Source organism: Nomascus leucogenys, chromosome 3 (assembly GCF_006542625.1).
Source record: "Nomascus leucogenys isolate Asia chromosome 3, Asia_NLE_v1, whole genome shotgun sequence".
NCBI lineage: Eukaryota > Metazoa > Chordata > Mammalia > Primates > Hylobatidae > Nomascus > Nomascus leucogenys.
The window spans coordinates 7794475-7814624 of NC_044383.1; the positions used below are offsets into that span (position 1 = coordinate 7794475).

General features: G+C 38.2%; 1 protein-coding gene across 2 annotated transcripts in view; it reads right to left on the minus strand.

Annotated features, from left to right (window-relative positions):
• Window positions 1-20150, minus strand: part of EDRF1 (erythroid differentiation regulatory factor 1) — a 47048-nt gene that overhangs the window by 22039 nt on the left and 4859 nt on the right. The window contains exons 5-18 of one of the 2 annotated variants that reach the window (XM_030805640.1): window positions 19096-19220; window positions 18701-18857; window positions 15423-15524; window positions 15048-15169; window positions 14124-14235; window positions 10983-11130; window positions 10791-10899; window positions 10352-10463; window positions 8635-8895; window positions 6537-6608; window positions 6082-6232; window positions 3822-4010; window positions 3278-3478; window positions 1140-1358 (exon numbers count right to left, since the gene is read on the minus strand). In XM_030805640.1, coding sequence (XP_030661500.1) covers window positions 1140-1358; window positions 3278-3478; window positions 3822-4010; window positions 6082-6232; window positions 6537-6608; window positions 8635-8895; window positions 10352-10463; window positions 10791-10899; window positions 10983-11130; window positions 14124-14235; window positions 15048-15169; window positions 15423-15524; window positions 18701-18857; window positions 19096-19220 — 2080 coding nt within the window. The remainder of the gene's footprint in view (window positions 1-1139; window positions 1359-3277; window positions 3479-3821; window positions 4011-6081; window positions 6233-6536; window positions 6609-8634; window positions 8896-10351; window positions 10464-10790; window positions 10900-10982; window positions 11131-14123; window positions 14236-15047; window positions 15170-15422; window positions 15525-18700; window positions 18858-19095; window positions 19221-20150) is intronic. The other variant, XM_030805633.1, reaches the window with a different exon arrangement.

Genomic DNA, 20150 nt, shown 5'->3' on the forward strand with positions numbered 1-20150 from the left:
AGCCAAAGTGTGAGGACTGCCTGAGGCCAGGAGTCTGAGACCAGCCTGGGCAACATAGCACGACTTATCTCTAAAAAAATTTTAAAAACCTGCTTTGGAGGCTGAGGTGGGAGGATTGCTTGAGCCCAGGAGTTCGAGGCTGCAGCAAGCCATGATTATGCCATTGCATTCTAGCCTGGGCAACACAGTAAGACCCTGTCTCTAAAAAAACAAAACAACAACAACAAAAAACAAAACCAAAACCAAAGGCCCACAGATGTTCAGCTTACCTGCTAACCTCAGTTCTACCTCAGCCCCTTTCTGTTCTCACCCTGTGTCCAGCCTTTACATTCTCATCTATTCTCACGGCTTCAACTATTACCTTTATGTGAATGGTCATCAGTCTTTCTCACTAGCCCTACAGCTCTTAGCACACTTCAAATCAACTACTAAATTATACCTTTCACATACACGTTCCATAGTGAACTCAAATTCAACATGGGCCCAAATGATTCACCATCCCACATCTTACTACACCATCCCACATCTTACTACACCATCCCACATCGTACTTACCCACTATCCCACATCTTCCTCACACAGGCCTCTTGCTCCCTCTAAACATACACTTGCACCCTCTGAGATCCCTGGCTTCTTCCTCACACCGCCTCCTCGGTCTGGAGCGCCCTCCTTTCCTCACATCTGCACCACCCTGCTCAATGACACTTTCCCAAAAGCCTTCTAACTTATAACCTCCATAAATGTCTTCTTTCCCCAGTCTCCCATTATACTTCACCGGTACTCATCCACAGCATTTTGAGGCTTTGTGTTCCTATCTAGCTTCCCAGCATGAAGAGAGGACCATATTTTAGCCAGTTACATATCCAACACAGAGCCTGGCACATGGCTGGATGTCCCATTTGCTTCTGAATTGATCAGATGGACTGAGTACAAAAGTCGGAATGAAGAACATTGAAATAATTAACTCCAAGGGAAAATCATGTGTTCCTAATTCTATTTCTTAAGAATAATAAGAGGTTCTCTAAGACATCACTTCTTTATGATATAAAATCAAGTGCCACAGTTCTTTGTTCAAACAAAATTAGCATAATTTTCTAAGAGAACAGGCAATAAAGAGAGGAATCTAAAGAGATACTCACCTACTCTCTCACTTTGTAACGCAGCAGCCTGATTCATGTAAAACACACCAATTTCATTTCTAATGTTACCCATTCTCTTCAATACTTGTACATAGTGTTCTGGATTTTGGCTTTTCAAGTCACTAAATTGCAAGATTTCATTAGCAGCCTCATAACATTTACAACTAACAGAAAGTTGACTTTCTAAGTCTGTAGACAAATCAGTTGCCCATGCAAATCCTGAAAAGAAAAAAGGGATACATCAATGCGAGTCATGTGATTCCTTCTTCCTCAGTATCTAAATGAACCTGAGATTCTAAATTCTAAGTAATAAAAAATGCAACATAGTATAAATATACTAAGATTCAATCAATACAACAATATTTAAGTTTCATAATAAAGATCTATTTACTTATAAAATTATATTTCTTGGGATATTAATGTTGGATAAAAATATTTTCCTGCCTAGGAATATCAAACAATTCCTGTGATCCAGGTTTTCCCAGGTACACTTGTTTATTAGGATAGACCTAAAGTTGTCCACTAATACAAAGTAAAGTTGTTACTTTTAATTAATGGAAATAGTTCTTGAAATAATGTGCCAATATTAACTTTAAGTCACTGAAGAGGCTGCTACAGAAGCCCTCGAAGATTAAAAATGCCATCTAGTGGGGACTGGAGTAAAAAGTATTTAACTGAAATTGCTATGATGGGAGTGGTAAAAATACACTAAGGACTTTCCTACTACGTCTATAAAACAATGATTATTTGAGAAAGACGGAGAGAGGGGAAGAAAGGGCAAAAATATTAGAAAATAACACATTTTCCCCTCTCCCCCAGTATACTCCTCCAGCTGTGAATTGCCTAAAACTTTGGGAGGCAAACATCAAGTAATATTCAGTATAACAATTTAAGAGCATAATAAAACAACCCCATGAGACATTACAGAAGCACTTTCAGAAGACTCATCTTTTACTTCATTCACTGTCTTAATGGCAGCGTGCTTACACACTGTGCTTACACACTGTGCTGAAGTTAAGAGGGAGGGATATCGCTGCTGCGGATGAGATTATTCTATTTCCCAGTTTTAAAGCCTGATAATTGCAAAGAGTGACATATTCAGTAAGACGGCTGGCTATGAACTAACTTTAAAAACAATGATCACTTTATTTCAGCCCTGAGGAATCATTCAGAAGGTAATTAACCACCTTCACCAACTGTTACACATTTCAAAAGGAAACCCACAGCTTTGTTAGCTGACTACAAGTGTTACCTACAAGAACCTCATGAAAAGAAGAGTGTAAAAAGCTGACACAAGGCTGGGCGCAGTGGCTCATGCCTGTAATCCCAGCACTTTGGGAGGCCAAGGTGGGAGGATCGCTTGAGTTGTGGAGTTTGAGACCAGTCTGGGACAACATGGTGAAACGCTGTCTCTAACAAAAATACAAAAATTAGCTAGGTGTGGTGGCACATGTACTAGTCCTAGCTACTTGGGAGACTGAGATGGGAGGATCACTTGACCCCAGGAGGTGGAGGTTGCAGTGGGCCAAGATCACCCCACTGCACTCCAGCCTGGATGGCAGAGCGAGACTGTGTCTCAAAAATAAAATAAAAAGTTGACACAACTATCTTCATATCTTACTTTATATTTAGTTCTAGTTATACGAACAGTAATTACAAAATACTTAAAAACCATTTTATACAAATACACAAGATCATGCTTAATTTTAAAATTAAGAAATGAATAAAACAGTAGGCCAGGCATGGTGGCTCACACCTGTAATCCCAGCACCTTGGGAGGCCAAGGTGGGCGATCACTTGAGGCCAGGAGTACAAGACCAGCCTGACCAACATGGAGAAACCCCGTCTCTACTAAAAATAAAAAATTAGCTGGGCATGCCTGTAATTCCAGCTACTTGGGAGGCTGAGGCAGGAGAATCGCTTGAACCTGGGAGGCAGAGGTTTCAGTGAGCCAAGATTGCACCATTACACTCCAGCCTGGGCAACAAGAGCGAAACTCCATCTCAAAAAATAAATAAACAAATACAGAGCAAATATCAAAACTGTAATATTTCTGTCCCTTTTCTGAATACTCAAATAAGCATGAGCTAGACTGCACAGTCCCACTGTGAACCACGTGGTCGAAGCCTGTGGCACACCTTGGCAACTGGACTCTCTGTGAAGGCTATGCAGGATCTCCTGGTCTTCTTTTGTTTGGTAATGAAACTCTTCAAGGTGTGCTGCTCTATTATTTGCATTCTGGGCCAGCATTAGTTGGATATCACCACAAAGTGTCAAATATTGAGAGAGAAACAGCAGCACTTCGGAAAGCATATTGGTGCAGAGGCAGCAATAAGTATCTGTTTAGAAAGGGCGGGAAGAAGAAAAAACACAAATGCAGAAAAAATTAATGATCACAGGAAATATGAAGAAACTGTGTTACCAGTTGAACACTTTGTAGCACTGTTTCTATTCTGTTTATGTCCAACAATACATATTACGGCTTCATGTATTTCAAAGCAAAGAGATGTTAAACCACTGAGCAGAAACTAAAATAGAAGGTAACACACACAGGATTGGAAACAGTCATTTTAAAATAAAGATTTACAAGAGAAATAGGAGTAAACTTCCACTGTGATTCAGATGCCTTCTCTGTTCTCTCTTCCCAGTGCCTATTAAACATATTCATTTATAGTGGCTTACCATGGCTTTGCAAAGCTAATTTAATGTATCGTAATGCTCTTCCATATTTCTGAAGACTCATGGCAGCATCGGACAAAACATAATAGGCCTTCGATGACTTGAGAATCAGCTGAAGTTTCATTTTATGTTGCCAAGAGCCAGGGATCATTCCAGATTGACTGGAATAATTGCCCTTCTGAAGGGAGCCCACTGTGACATGGAGAGAAAAAAAAAGACAGCCCATTTCATTTGACTATGAGTCTCATGCACAAAAAATATTTTCTGTTTCTTGATAGAAACACTCTAGACTTAGGTGCTATTGTGACAAGACTGGTAAATACTATGCTTTACTGCTTAAATACACTGGAGTGAAATGGCTGTGACTCTCACTTGGGAGTTCCAAGTCCTTCTGCTTCCCTGACATCGGCAACTCTGTCATTCTCTTCCAGTGCCACTGACATAGCTAACCTCACGAGTGACACCTGTCTCCTTTTTCCAGTCTATGCGTCAACCTGTCAAAGTTTACCTTCCTAAAGCACAGCTTAGATCAATGTGAAAGCCTGTCCTCAAACATGAAAATGGCTTCTCCCCACTTAGCTTAGCCTAAGCTAGTTGCATGTTTCTCAGTCTCACTTCCTACTTGTCCATCCTACTACCCGTCAGCCAATGTTAAGTTACTACTTGTCACCTATGAACATGCCTGTTTTTCCTATCTCCCATCTTAGTTTACTATTTCCTCTACCAGGAATACTCTTTATTTAAAGTCCAGCCCATCGCTAACTTCTTTACTCAACAAATGATCATTTTTGTGCCAAGTACTGTGCCAGGCACTGGAAACTGTGACATGAAGTTATATGGCCTCTATCCTTGATAACATAAACCACAACAAAATATGTTAAGTGTAATTAACAGAGAAAGAACAAAATACTGTGGAACATTTTGCTCCGCAAATAACAAAAACACCCACCCCTTCCCCCAGCCTGAGGGTTCCTCATTTTTTAATCAGCTAGAACATAAGTCTTTCAAGGCGATGGAAGGTACTTAGTCTTCATTATGGTTTAATTTGTGTATGGATTTTTTTCCTCTGCTGATATAAGCATCATCTGTGAGTAAGAGGCATTGTGAGAAACTAAAATTAAGATAAAGTTCTTGTTCACAACTGTGTGTGTGCATGTGTGTGTAAAACCATTTAACGCAGCAACTCTGACATAAGGCAGGCTCACAGGACAAAGTGGTAAGAGAATCAAGTAATTCTGATGGATAACAGAGGGAAACATGGAGATTCTGAGCTTGAGCAGGATTTTCAAAAGGGAGATGGAGAAGGAGACAGAAAAGGCATTTCAGAAAAAAAGAATGGCAAAAGTCCTGGTGTGATCTCCTTACTGCCTGTAGGCTGAAGCCTGGCATACAAGCAGCACTACATAAATGCTGGGGAAATAAATCTATTCCTCTCCTACCTCCACCATGTTTGTTCAGGAAAAGAAGAAGGGTCCAGAAAGCACTTCCACTGTGATTCAGACGTATTTCAAACATACAGGCTTTCTACACTTTTTTTTTTAAAAAACAAAACAAAACAAAACAAAACTGATTTAAAAGGGGGAAAGAAATAAGGTTGGAAAAAGAAATATAACTTAGGTTAAAATAAGAAATTCACAACTTCTGCTTCAAAGTCCATATATTCTTCATGATGTTATATTCCTAAAGAACAAACTAGATAATTTAAAAGTGACATTTGTAGCTTATTCAAGTTCTGTGCAGTAACAACAGCCTACACTTCTATAGTGCTTATTATGTGCACTGTTCTGAGCACTTTACATATATTAACCATTTAATCATTGTAACAACCCTTTAAAGAAGCCATTATTATCGTCTCCATTTTGAAAGAGATAAAAAGTGACTCAAAGAAGTGGAACAACTTGCCCTAGCAAAGCCAAGATATGAAGTTAGACAGTTTGGCTCCTAAGTCTGTGGCTCCTACACAATCCAGTGCTTTTACTGAAGCAGCAATTTCTGAGAACTCCACTAGGCTGAAGCATTAGTTCCTCACTGTGGGTAACGGGAAAATGCAGGTTCCTTATGTTCTTATTAGAAATGTCCATGAAACATCAAAATTATCCTTTTTATATTTCAAATGAAAGAATACTACCCCTACTTCCAGTTCACAGGATATCTTTTTCTCAATGCCTTTCAATGAATGCCTTAATTGACATAAGTCTGCTGTTGATAAAGAACCAGTGTATTATTCTATTGAAGGCCTTATTTGCACATCAATTCAACTTACTTTTGTCCAGAAACAAGGCCATCTGCTTCTCTAGCCCCTCGGGACCCCCTCTGGTGGATTCGTCTTCATATTTTAACGGGATTGGAGTGCTGGGGTCAGCTGCTGGAAGGTCGCTTTCTTTTTTGATGCTGCTATCGACAGATTTTAAACCCTTCAAAAAAAGGAGAAGCATTCACTATATACCTAACTTCAGGTCAACTGAAAACTGAATATAAGACAGTATCTGGACTACTGAATACGTTTAGGAAAATTCCCATCTCACAAACAGACTTTTAAAAACTATGTTTGACCTGGAAGATTTGGGAAAAACGAATCTGATTTTCACTTTATGCTTAAGGAAAAAAAAATCACGGCAGAACACGATTCAGAATAACATTTAGATACCAACAAACAAGTGTAGTTTGCATATCAAGTACAAACTTTACTGAAAAAGTGAAGACTAAACTTAAACTCACCTCTAGAACATAGCTAAGCACAAGTCTACAGCGCTCTTCTGTGTCATGGCAAACTGGAAATGCACAACTGGGCTTGAGGAACAAACGTAAAATTATTAATACACTGCCAATGTATTAAGGTCAACATATTGTTTTTGTTAAAGATTAAATTACTGTAAGCATTATCAACAAAAATCTTGCTTAAAAAGATCTTACAACATATATGTTGCTTTAAGTACTTACAATTTTAAATACAATTCTATTATGACAAAAAAGCAAGAACTAGGGTCGTAATGTTTTAGACAAATATAGACATCATCTAATAGGTCAAGCTCCACTCATAATTAGCACCGACACTGGGCAAAACACAATTAACAATTAGCACCAATTTAGAAATAACAAGTATCACCAATATTCTCGTTGTTTAATTTATTTGCTTAATTAAGGAGCAAAACCAGCTAGCAACCTCCAACTACGAAGGATATTATGTGTAGGGGCTTCTGTGAAGCATTTCATTTCGCTGAATCCCGTGGGGTTGGAATTACTGTTCTCATTGCACAGAAGAGAAGCAAGCACAGACAGTTTAGCAATTTGCCTGGGGACACGGTGAGTGAGTGGGGAGCTGGGACCCCGGAGCTCACGCTGACTGTCCATACCAAAAAGTCATTCAATAAGGATAAGGAAAGGCTAACTAAAGACATGTTTATATGAATACTAAGACGGCATTTTTTGAGTGCTTCAGATACTGAACAGAAAGTGCTATCTGTGAAAAATAGTGACACTAACTCATTACATCTTTAATTATCACCTAATTGCCCCGTAAGTCCATGGCCTAGTGTTACAATGCAGTTTTCCATATACATGTAACTTTTGCAATCAATGATTATAACCAGAACATTTTTTCACTCCACTGTGGAAGTTCAAGTTGAAAGTGAACTAAAATTTAGATGGACAGTTAATGACTTTTTTCTGCAGTCACTTAGTCAAATATTTACTGAGCACCCATAATGTGTTCTAGACATGGGAGATAGAGTGTCTGTACCTGCAGGGAGCTTACGTTCTAGTGAGGCGAGACAAACATAAAAATAAGAACTTCAGGAACAGATAGGCTCCTTGAAGGACAAAAAAGTAGAGCACGCTTTGGCCAGAGTGGTCAGGGAACAACTCCCTGAAGAGGCAACATTTTAGTCAAGACTTAAACCTTAAAAAAGGCAGCCATGAACAGACCTATGGTAGGTACATTCCAAGCAGAAGCAACAGCAAATACAAAGGCCCTCCAATGAGCATAATCTTGATGCTTTCGAGAGAAAAAAAACCTAGCATGGCCATGGCAAACCAATGGGGCAAGTGAAGGTCAGAAAGATGGGCAACGTTTTAGGGTGACAGACATAGCCCCTCAAAAACCTGCTTAAAGTTTCCATCCGAAAGTTACACTCAGTGCTTAAATTAAGAGATTATCTGTAAATACGACTGTATTTCAGTTCAAGGAACAGCCTGAACTCTTAAGGCTGGCCTGGATCTAACCACAGGGAGATGGTATGTTGAAAGGTATATACTGCCTGGGAGATACACTGGTGGTAGAAGGACAGTCAGTGCAATCCACACAGGGAGAAATCTGTCTGGCCCTCTCCAGGGCAGAGACATGTCCAATACGGCAGACACGACCACCAGAGTCACAAAAAAAGTACTGTCCTATATAGCACAGGGATAATGTACCAGAGCTCACCATATACAGCTCCAAGAGCCACCCCCTTCTCTACTCTATGTTCACCAAGCAATCTATATATGCCATTTCCCAGCAACCCCGAAACTGGACAGAAGTGTCCTAGTAAGGAGACATAACTATGACTACACACTGGTCACTGGAAAGGAAAATCCTTCACATAAGAATAGACAGACACCTGGTTTACACATCTGTCCACTATAGGCTTGCATAATGTGGGTCAGTTACCCTGGAACAATTATAAAACCAACTTTTAGAATTCAGAAAACTAATGATTACTAGATGCTGGACCATGAAAGGTTTATTGAAGTAATGGTATCTTTTGAAAGGCTAACTATATTCGATTAACAATTATGTTTCCTTGATAAAAATTTAATATAAATTCTAAAGGCTTACTCTGATTTGATGAATAGATTTGTATTTTTCTGGTACTGACAGTTCTCCAACAGACTTGATTATAGCTACTGCTTTGCTGTCATCTGATGGATCAGAGCTGGTGCTATAGGATCCATTTTCATCACTGTCGGGCATCTCTTCCTCCTCTTCACTATAACTTTCATCAGAATTCTCATTTAAAGGAGATTCTGAATTTTCTTCCTTTTTAGGTTCATCCAGTTGAAAAAGTTCTGAAAGCATGTAATTGGCGGAAGCAATAATCTTATGAAAAAGAGAGAAATATGTGTAAATTACTGTCATCAAAAATTACGTGAATTTTACTACCACACTAACAAATTTTAGGAGGAGGTCTACACACAGGCTGCTTCCACCATATAGACTGTAACACACAGAAATGTTCCCAGTTTAAAGCTACCGATACTCTGGGTATGCTCCGCAAAATCTTTATAAGCTGATGCATTTCCTGTTTCCTGAAATTACTCCACCCTGAGCCTTCCCTCTTAAAAGGTGTCACTTGAATTTCACCGGAGACAAACAAAAGCTTTTGAGTATAGGGTATCATAACTAAAATATTAACAAAAATTTAATACCACCCTATGCCAAGTGAGAAACCAGAATTTTTCTTTACAAACTATAAATTAGTTCAAGTTTCTCTATAATAGGCAACTAATATTTATTATACGATCTATGGTTCTAGAAAAAAAAACCATTACATTAAAAAGGGAAAAGTCCCTTCTGGTATCTCTTAAAATTAGCATTTATATATGACCATTTATCTCATTCTATTATTTATCAGTTCTTCATCACAGACAATAGTCTTAACACCATTTTCTAACATCCACATAAACCACTCAAGTTCCACTGAACACTGCCACCTCAGTCAGCAATTAGGTATTTCAGTCAGAAACAAAATGTTTTATTACTTTTCTTCAAAAACATTTCTGAGTTCGGGCTCTAGGATAATCTTTATCTCTAAATCAAATGTGGCTACAATTAAAATTACTTTGGCTCTTCAAAGAAAAATTGCATATCTTACATACCTTTAGTGATTTGAACAGGATACAACAATTAGCCTTACAGTGAAAAATAAAGTTGTCAATCAGACAACCGAAGGTAAGGACGGTGTAAAACTGTGGGGAGCATGACTGAGGGAATATTTTAAAAGATACTTTTTCCCCTTCTCTTTAAAACAAATTTTACTGGCCTTTATTTAAGAGATGCTTTAATATCCTGAAGTGTGGAATGTGAACCCTATTTATATTAACAAAGTGGTAACAAGGTCTAATAGCGACAAAACAAAGAACTAAGGGCACTACTGTGAGAATAACATGAGTTCTAAATTTATCGAGCAGTGCTGTCTAAGAGAAATGTAACATGAATCACATACAGAAATTTAAAATTTTCTAGTAGCTACATTTAAAAAGTAGAATCTGTGAAATCAACTTAAATATATTTAATCCAATATATATAATATTGCATTTCAACATGTAATATGTACAGACACCCTATCTACAAAATTCAGTGTGTATTTTACACTTACAGCACATGTCAATTCAGACAAAGCACATTTTAAGTGATCAACAGCCACATGTGCTAATGGCTACCACACTGAATAGGGCAGTTACGGAATATGAATCAGGAGGCTTTACTGTCTAGGTAACAATTCCCTATTAGAATGCTAGAATTGTTTTAGAGAATACATAAATGTTCATCTTACTTGAGGATGCCTGCTTTTGTCCAATAATTTCAGACAATTAAGAAGCAATGTTCTAATAGTTCCATAGTGTTTCTTATTTTGATTCTTCTTCACCATCATGTTGCAAGCGACCCTAAAAAAAGAGTTTATATCAACTTTACTGCCCATTCATCATTGTTTGCAAGACTCAAGTCTAGGCGTGCTCCTGCTTCTTTCCAACAAAGAGCTGTAAGAAACAACAAAATACTAAACTTTACACTTTACCCACCACCCCCAAAACATTTATACTATGGTGGCATAAGAAAGCTGAGTAATATTTGGTACAATGTGTATATGTATTTCTCCCCCTACTATGAAAACCTAAAAGCATTTAAAAGCCTTGGTTTGGATACTGTGGCTGTATGCTTTAAAACTTTATATAATAGGCTACTTCTTCATCTTAAATTCTGAAAGCACTCACTTGTACAAGAGAATGGCCACCGGCATTGTGAATGGATTTTGGTATTTGTCTTCAGTTTCTTCACAAAGAGTAGTGAGGTCATAGAGCTTCACTATATCACTGCCGCTTGCTGTAAAGAAAAATAAATAAGCCTCATTTTACAGCAGTTACCCAAATCAATTACTGTTCACTCAAGAAGTATTAATAGCTTACCTTTAAAGAGCCAATAGGTATGTCCTTCTTTGGTACAATTAGATTTCAAAAATGATAAAATATTCTGTGCAATGTCTTTTATGACTTTAGTAGAAAAATTAGAATTTTCCAAATTGGGAATTTCTTCTGTCTTTATCATTTCATATTTCTGTAAAACACAGACAGATGGAAAGCAGTTTAAGAGAAAACCCAAGGAAACAACACCTTTCTTTTTAAAAAGCAACCAAATGCAGAAGTCCTGCAAACAGAAACCTGTGTAGCATGAAAGTGTTTAAACCAGTGGTTTTTAATCTTTTTTCTGCTCCAGCCTCCCAAAGGAATCTCATCCACCCCATCAGCAAGGGCAGTTCACTGTTGGAGTAATTTCAATGGAGAATCACTACCAGATTTAGAACCTCAGATTTAGGCAGAATCTTATTTCTGTTCTGACATGGAACAAATCATACCGAATACTTTTACTCCACTTTAATAGTTTTCAACTGGGAAGACGGTAAATGAAGGTAGGCTTTACCCAGCAAGATTTTAAAACACATGTATTTCTGGCCTTTATTTTGCTAGAAACTAGAGTCAGTGAGTCAAGGAGAGAGAATCATTAAGGACACTTTTCCAGTAGACACTTCTCTTCCCTTCATCTATGGACTTTATTACTTCACAGGGATGGAGCAGGGGGGAATGGAGGTGGTACTAAGAGTAAAGGCTTCATGGACATTACTACCACTATTTAAAAAGTGCCTTTGCATTTTTCTTGTCTTCTGTGCACACTTTCCTAAACATCTCCTACCACATTTTCTGAAGTACTCTAAAACTAGAAACTTCAAATCAACTGGAATGTAAGACCAAACACAATCATCTGAGGTTGATTTTCACCCCACTTTGTTCATCTGAAGTCCCCAATGTTATTTCCTTCCTTAAAATGCTCCTTTCCCATATTTTAATCTGTGCTGTTCTTGTTCTCCTCTCTCTCTAAATGCCCTTCCATTTTTACCCCTATGGGGAGAGGCTCCAATGTCTGATTTTAATAGATTCCTCTGGTGACAAAATCTGACAGTATCTAGGCAAATGATGCTTCAATTTATTTCTCTAATGGCTGCAACTTCAAAATGCTCACTAGACATTTTTATACTTTCCTCAAACTGAACACGTGACAAAAACATATTACCTTCCCTGTCTAAACCAATTCAACATCCTTATCTCACTAAATGGCACCACCATTATGCTAGTCCCTAAACCCTGGAATCTCCTTTGACTCCTCTTCCCCTCCGCCTTTGTAACGCTTTATCTGCCTCTCTCTTTTCTCTTGCTCACCACTCCCACCCCAGCCTCTCACTAAATGTTGCCATTTAGGGAGATGGTCTAACAGTGGTTTTCAATCAAGACTGCAAACCAGAATTATATAGCAGACTTTCAGAAAAGGCAGAAGTACACATCCTACTGATACTAGAACACTGGGGGCCCAAGCAAGTGCATTTTTTCAGAGACCACAAGTGATTCTGATGCACAATCAGGTTAAGAATCAATGGGTTGGAATATAATGGTTCAAAGCATGTCCTCAGCCAGAGAGAGGCACAAAGACTGGCACAGCCACTCACTGCTAAGGTGACCCTGGGCAACTCACTTGAGCTCCTTGATCCTCAGTCTCTCTTTCCATCAAATAGGAACAACAGCATGTGAGGTAGCTAAGAAGATCAAATAAGGTAAAGCATTTAAAAGCATTCAGCAAAGTGCTTGGATAAAATAAGCACTCAATAAATGCTATCTATTCTTAGCATTGTTGATTCTTAATAGTTCCTCTCTAGTGGAAAGTACATTATACTATCTGCAAAATGATACAACGCCTCCGGTTTTCTTGTCTCTAAGTCCTCCTTGTCTGTCCTATATGCTGTCTCTAAATTAATATTCTAACACAACAAATTTCCCCTCCTAGATGCAAAGCCTTCTCTGATTCCAGATTACCAACTGAACCAAGTCCATACTCCTTAGCTCAACATTTAAGATCTCCATCATTTGACCATGACTTTTCCAACCTTTCTTGCAGCTATTCTGCTACATAAATCCTGTATTCCCTAGCTGGATTTATTGTCAATCCTTTCATGTATTTACACTAGACTTTTAAAATCCAGCTCTTATTTTTTGAGATACTAGCTATCATTCAGGATTCAGTTAAGATGCCCCTTCTTCCACAAAGTCTTTCCTCCAGACCTGAATGGAAGTGCTCACCCCCTTCTCTGATGATCTAGACTTCTGTGTATTACACTTCTAATTCTTATCTGCCTCCTACTGTTCTCTCTGCATATTATTTCCCATTAGATTATTTCTTTCTGAGTAACAACCAAGCTTATTCTTTGTTTTCCTTCAACAATTGTTTATTGTTTAAATTCTCAATTTTTTACTTTTTTGAGACAGGGTCTTGCTCTGTCACTCATACTGGAGTGCAGTGGCACGATCATAGCTCACTGCAGCCTCAAACTCCTGGGCTCAAGTGATCCTCCTGCTTCAGCCCCCCAGGTAGCTGGGACTACAGACACGTACCACCATGCCCAACTAAGTGTGTGCGTTTTTTTCTACAATTAGGGTCTCACTATGTTGCCCAGGTTGGTCTTGAACTCTCGGCTTCAAGTGATCCTCCTGCCTCAGTCTCCTGAGTATCTTGGGATTACAGGAACAAGCCAACAAGCCTGGCTTCCCCCAACACTTATAATGGGGATACGTGTCTTCTAAACAGAATATGCTCAATAAGAATTTGCTATATAAGCTATCTACCATATGCAATTTTTACAACATCTTTCCCTAAAACTTCGCATGTACTGAGTAGATATTTGCATAACGAAGAAACGCCTCCATTGTACAGACACTTTCAGTTAATTATTAATGAGTGCTTGGCATTAAAATTAGAGTTCTATGGCTACAAATGCAGGTTTTCATATATTTATGAACCTCCTCCAAATTGCCTGTAAAATTATACTTCTATAACATCTAGAATTCTGTTATCACCAACTTAAATGTACACTCAAATTCAGTTTATTCACAGCTATCTTCCCTGGCAAAAATGCACCTTAGTACTTTAGGGCCTAAAGACTTTGGTGAGGAACTCTCTGTACCAATTTGCATTCGAGAGATCAGAAAAATTACGCTGTATCTTACCTGTACAATTCCATTTACATGAAAACACATCACAAGCTCTGGTACATTGCATATCAAGTTGTCCAACCAATAGTCAATTCCAGTTAGCACATTAATTGGTTTGTTGTTATCCCTAAAAATATACATTTCTAGTGTTATTTGGTTTAATTAAGATGTTCCTTAATGAATCATCTGAAAGTTATTTCACCATTTAAGTATTTTAAGCTGTCCTCTCTAGATAGAAAATGCCATCTATGCTTTCTTTTCTGATAAGATATGCACATGCAGCTCAGTGGTTGTGCTATATTTAACATCTTTCCAAAAGCTTGCTTGTACTTCTGACATTGGTAAGTTTTCAGTAAGAATAGAAGACGATATGATAGGAAAGGACTGTGAGCCTACTGCCTGCTCCTCACACACAACTTGAAGAAAGACTGAATACCATACAAGACCATGCTTAAGTTAGAATTCACATTGGCTAATGTCAACAAATACACGTGGAGCATTAAGAAAAATGCTCACAAGTAGTTAGTAGGAAGCTCTCTAACTAATTAAATAAACTCTCTTGAATATTCTCACAAGTTGTAGATTCAGACCTAAGACTAGGCCAGTCCAACAAACCTCTGGCTCTATTCAATGAGGTCTAGAATGAAGACTCAGCTATAGGCCTGCCTTTCAGCATCTGCTGACAGTAGCTCCTTCCTTAATGTGGCCATTTCAACTGGCAGGGGAAGGAGGGAGGTGAAAAAACGTAGAGAAAGAGGAAGATGCCCAAATAGATGGAACACTGTTTCTTTCTTTTTTGAGACGAGTCTTGCTCTTTCACCTAGGCTGGAGTGCAGTAGCACGATCTTGGCTCACTGCAACCTCAGTCTGATGGAACACTGATTCTAAAGGAGGAATTTAAATACCATAAGCTTGAGGAGGGGTACGATGTTGGTTTACCTGAGACGTAAGCTGACTGCTGGGTATCTGCCTCCTCCAAATATGGGCATGTTGGAGCCGACCAACATATGGATATCTTCAAATGTCCATAGAATATTCCGAACAAAATCATTTTTAAGACCCTGTGATTTAAAACAGGGAGGATTATAATAAACAGTCAATCTGTAATTTCCCCCCATGATCCATAAAAAGACTAGAAAAAGGAAGAGACAAAGAAGACAAAGTCAGGCCCCAGAGCTAAGATCACAAAGATGCTTAGAAAGCAATTTCAGGATCAAGTGGATTTTTTCCCTATCAATTTCGACTTAGACTAGTTTTGAAATGACGAAGTAGACTGGGGATTTGCTGTCACCTTGGACACCATGGAAAGCATACCTGACTGTGCTCCCCGTCATTGAATAAAGTAATCAGGTTTTGTTCTTTGGGGGCTGAGGCCACATGCCCCACTATGTATGAGGGTTGAAGAGGCTCACTTCCCTGTGAAAAGTGCAAGGATAAGGAGTGATTCTGCTGTCAACATTTCTTAAAATTGACCCACTTTTGAGAGTATCACCTAAACATTCAAAGCACACACTTCAAATCTACCATTGTGAATTAGGCCAATACAAATAATAACACTCCTCATTGGGTGGCTTGCTTTGGCTAACGATCATAGCTACTATAAGAAGCGAATCACATTTAGATCTTACTCAAGTGAGATAGATTAAAGATTATTCTAAACTTTCAAAGCTTTTCATTTTTCTCTTTTTTGGTGCATCTGATTACCACTGCTCTTTCAGCCTACTCCATCTATATTGAATTTAAAAATTCCTGAGAAACTGGCCAGGCACGATGGCATGTGCTTGTAGTCCAAGCTATCTGGGAGGTCGACAGGGGAGGATTGCTTGAGCCCAGGAGTTCGAATTCAGCCTGGACAACATGGTGAGACTCTGTCTCTTAAAAAAAAAAGAAACCCTAAGAAATCTTACTCAGCCACAGTTTGAGATACTCATTATCTTAACAGTCTCCAGTTTAGCATTTCCTGATGAGTGTTTCACAGAACACTAGTTCCTGGGAAACTGAATGAAAATTTTCCAGAGTCAGGTTTGAAAGATGATGTTTACCATATACTCACTTCTGTGGAGTAACAATATTTATTGATATTAAAACAATAAATATATAATAAGCAATCCTGCAATAGAAAAATCTACTTTACCTCTGTAAAAACCAATGTTTCCCAAATGTATTTAATCTCAGAACACTTTTTGTTCTTAAGATATTCTCTGGAATACTTTTTTTTTTTTTTAAGACAGAGTTGCCCAGGCCAGAGTGCAGTGATGCGATCTCAGCTCACTGCAACCTCCGCCTCCCGGGTTCAAGCAATTCTCCTACCTCAGCCTCCCGAGTAGCTGGGATTACAGGCGTGTGCCACCATGTCCGGCTAATTTTTTTTTTTTTTTTTTTTTAAATAGAGATGGGGTTTTGCCATGTTGGCCAGGCTGGTCTCTAACTCCTGGCCTCAAGTGATCCACCCACCTCGGCCTCCCAAAGTGCTGGGATTACAGGCGTAAGCCACTGCGCCCGGCCTGGAATACATTTTGGAATACACTTGGACCCTTTGACACTGGGTAAACTCAGCCTACCACTCAATTTTCCAATCATTAGGAAAGTAGTACTGCCATTAAGAAATACTACTTTAAGCTTTTAATGTCATTGCCTCAACAGAACCCAAGACAGGCATGCGTGTGTTGCTTATTCCACAAACATCTGTCTTACTTGTCATCTGTGTGTGCCAGTAGGCTTGGCACCTGCCTGGGAAGCGTGTGTGACTACAAGCACAGGTGGCTCTCTAGCACTTCTATTGTGCCTTGTCCTCTCCCTCGGGAGTCCTAAGAGAACTTTGAACTCTTTTTTATTTTATTATTTGTTTACGCAGATAAGTTATCAACTCACGAACTGACTCTCAAAACACAGTTTGCCAGGCAGTTGCTTTAGTCAGAGTATGAGCTCTAGGTTACAATGTTCTCAATAATGTCTGGCTCTAAAACCATCCCACAGTCACCTATTTAACCTCTATAACTGCTTAACAAAGGCCTCAAGCCAGCAGTTTTAGTTTTTGGAACAAGAATTTGTGCAGAGATAGCTTGCAAATATAAACAAATCTCTAAAGCTGAAATTTAGGCAATATAAGAAAAGTACTCTGTAAGAGACTCTTAAGGCAGGCTAGCTGTGCCTAGGGGTACACCACTACTACGACGATCTGACTGTTAGCAGGGCCTTGCTGTGTGTGGAGTACATGGACGCAGTGGAGTACTGCTGGGGGAACAGGCCTCCGCAGGCAGAAAGATCTGGGTTTAGGCTCTAGCCTGAGAGTTCTGCCAGCTGTATGACCATGTGAAACATCTTTTGATGAGCTTTAGTTTACTTATTTGTACAATATGCAGCTCCAAGAATGAAAATAAAAACTTGTACAAACATACACATCAAAGTACATGGCATAAGAGCTATTCAATAAATGCCGGTTTGCTTCCTCCACACGCAAGTCTACAGATTCCCAAGTCTTCTCCAAGAGTTTTCACGGTAATTCCTAAACAAGGTGAAGACAGGATAACACTGGGAGATGGGTGACATGGGTAATAGGAGGGCAGTATTTGTATTATGTAGTCTTTTCTCCCTTCTGAATCATACAACTTCCCTACTTCTTGGTTGTTACCACTATGTGACTTGCATATTAATTACTTCCTTTTCCTTACATTTTTCTCACTTATGAAAAAAATTTAAATTCATTATGGGGTTTTATGAGATGCTTTCTCTATTTTAAACCTACTGAAATTGAGTTAAATGTATCTGCTCCCTGTAATTTGTGAAGATTGAAACAATGTGGTTGAATAGTGCTCAATATGTGGGAACACAGAGCAAGAGGGAAGACGTAATTTATCAAGTCACAGATCTTATTATCTATTTATCAATCTATTTTCCTGAAAATAGACATGCCACAATTTATATCTATAGTTTTATTTTATTCTTTGATAGATACAGTAAGTACAAAAATAAACAAGCATTAAGAAGAAACAAGGATGTAAGAGATAAAATGGACAACCTAGTCCATTCTCTTTTCTAAAAGTTTTATAACATGAATGTGGACTAAGTTTCAGGAATTTTATCCGGAAAATCTTAAAGGGAGATTTTAGGCCTAACAATCTGACTAAAAGTTATGGTAAAAAGGTTAGAACTTAAATTACAAATGGGCCTCTGAGTCTCAATATTTGATAGGAAATGTCTATCAAATATTAACAGATATTTATAGTTAAAATAGTATTTATAGTTAAAAATAACTATAGTATTTATAGTTAAAATGTACTATATCTCTATATAATACTCATCACTTTAAGGAGATAATCAGTATTAATAAACATATTAACTATTATAAAATATTTCGATTTAATAAAAAAACCTGATCTACCCACTTATAATAGCTCTTGTAAATTATATTGTGAAAAACTAAAAAGTATTTCTCCCATTCCATAAATTGATAGAAGCCTTTTTTCCCCCATTCCATAAGCTGACAGAATATTTCTTAGTCCTGTTCATCTTTTTTTTTTTTTTTTAACGAGATGTTAAAAAAGGCTTTGTCTTCCTATGGGAGTTTCTAGAATTAGCATTTAAGTACTAACCTGACTGGAAGCACTGGGATCTTCAGAAACTGAAGAAGGCATTTCGAAGGGAGCGGGCCATGAAGCCCCTTCCGAATCATTTGTCTGATCTGAACTAGACGATTCCTGCTGTTCTGCGGTGGATGAGACAGGCTGAGCGGCTCCATCACCATTGATACTGGCCAAATCAGAAATCAAAAAGGATCGCTGTTACTGAAGTTAACTTTATGCAACGGTCTACCCGTTTATAAAAACTACAATCTGTAATTAAGCATACATCTTGTAAAGAAGAAATATGAAACAAATGTTAACAGTATCACGGGGCAAAACTTAAATTATTACTTGTATAAGCTTCACACTAAATTTTAGATCAGAATTCCCTTTTTCTATTTAGAGATAAATAAGTAGCCAAGTACCTGTAATATAAAAACTTGGAAAGAATTGCCTTTTGATACCAGTGCTCTTTGCTCTTTTTCTTTCTCTGCCACTTCTGATCAATTAGTCTTTGATAAAACTCTTTCAACCATGTCCAGTCACCAGTCTGGATAACATGAGATACATATTATTAATACAACACACATAGTCGAAACAATGTTACCTAGTACTAGCTTACAGAAAAGGCTCCTGTTTTTTGAATACAGTTTCATAAACACATACTCATTAAAAACGTATCTTTCTGGGTCAATTCATATCACCTTTGCTTTTTGTTTCCTAAAGGAAACCCGTCTTCCTACTCCTAAGCCAGGCTTGGAGAAGTGAGTCTTCTCTATAACATGTTCCTTAGCAGCTGGAGTAGGTCCCACTTTGCACACTATATTGAAATGATCCGTGTATGTGTTTATAACCCCAGACAATGAACTGCTAAGCAAGGCCTGTCATTTGTTCACTGTCACATCCCAGTACCTAGGCTCATACTCACATGATGAACTAAATGGTGGTCTTTTCAAAGGAAAAAAACACTTATTTTAAATGTCATTTAAATTGCCATAACTTAATTTTCTTTATCAAAGCACTGTAGTAATATTCTTTAAAGACTGACCATGAACTATTTCTTGCCAGCCCAAGAAAAGTAGATATAGAGGGTAGTCCTTGAGAAACTGCAACAATGTTATTATGTTTTTCAAAAGTATCCATTCTCAACATGTGGGAAAAAAAGTCCTTACCAACATACAATTTGAGAATCTAGGCTAAAGAGAATCAATTAATTCAAATAACTACAGCCATGTGTCATTTAACAATGGGGATATATTCTGAGAAGCACGTCATTAGGTGGTTTTGTCCTGGTGTGAACATCACAGTGTTACTTATAGAAACCTGGATGGTACAGCGTACTCCGTACCTAGGTCATATGGTATAGCCTATTGCTCCCAGGCTACAAATCTGTACATGTGACTGAAATATTTGTGTATCTAAACATTGAAAATACAGTAAAAATACAGTATATTACAATCTTATGGGACCACCGGTTTAT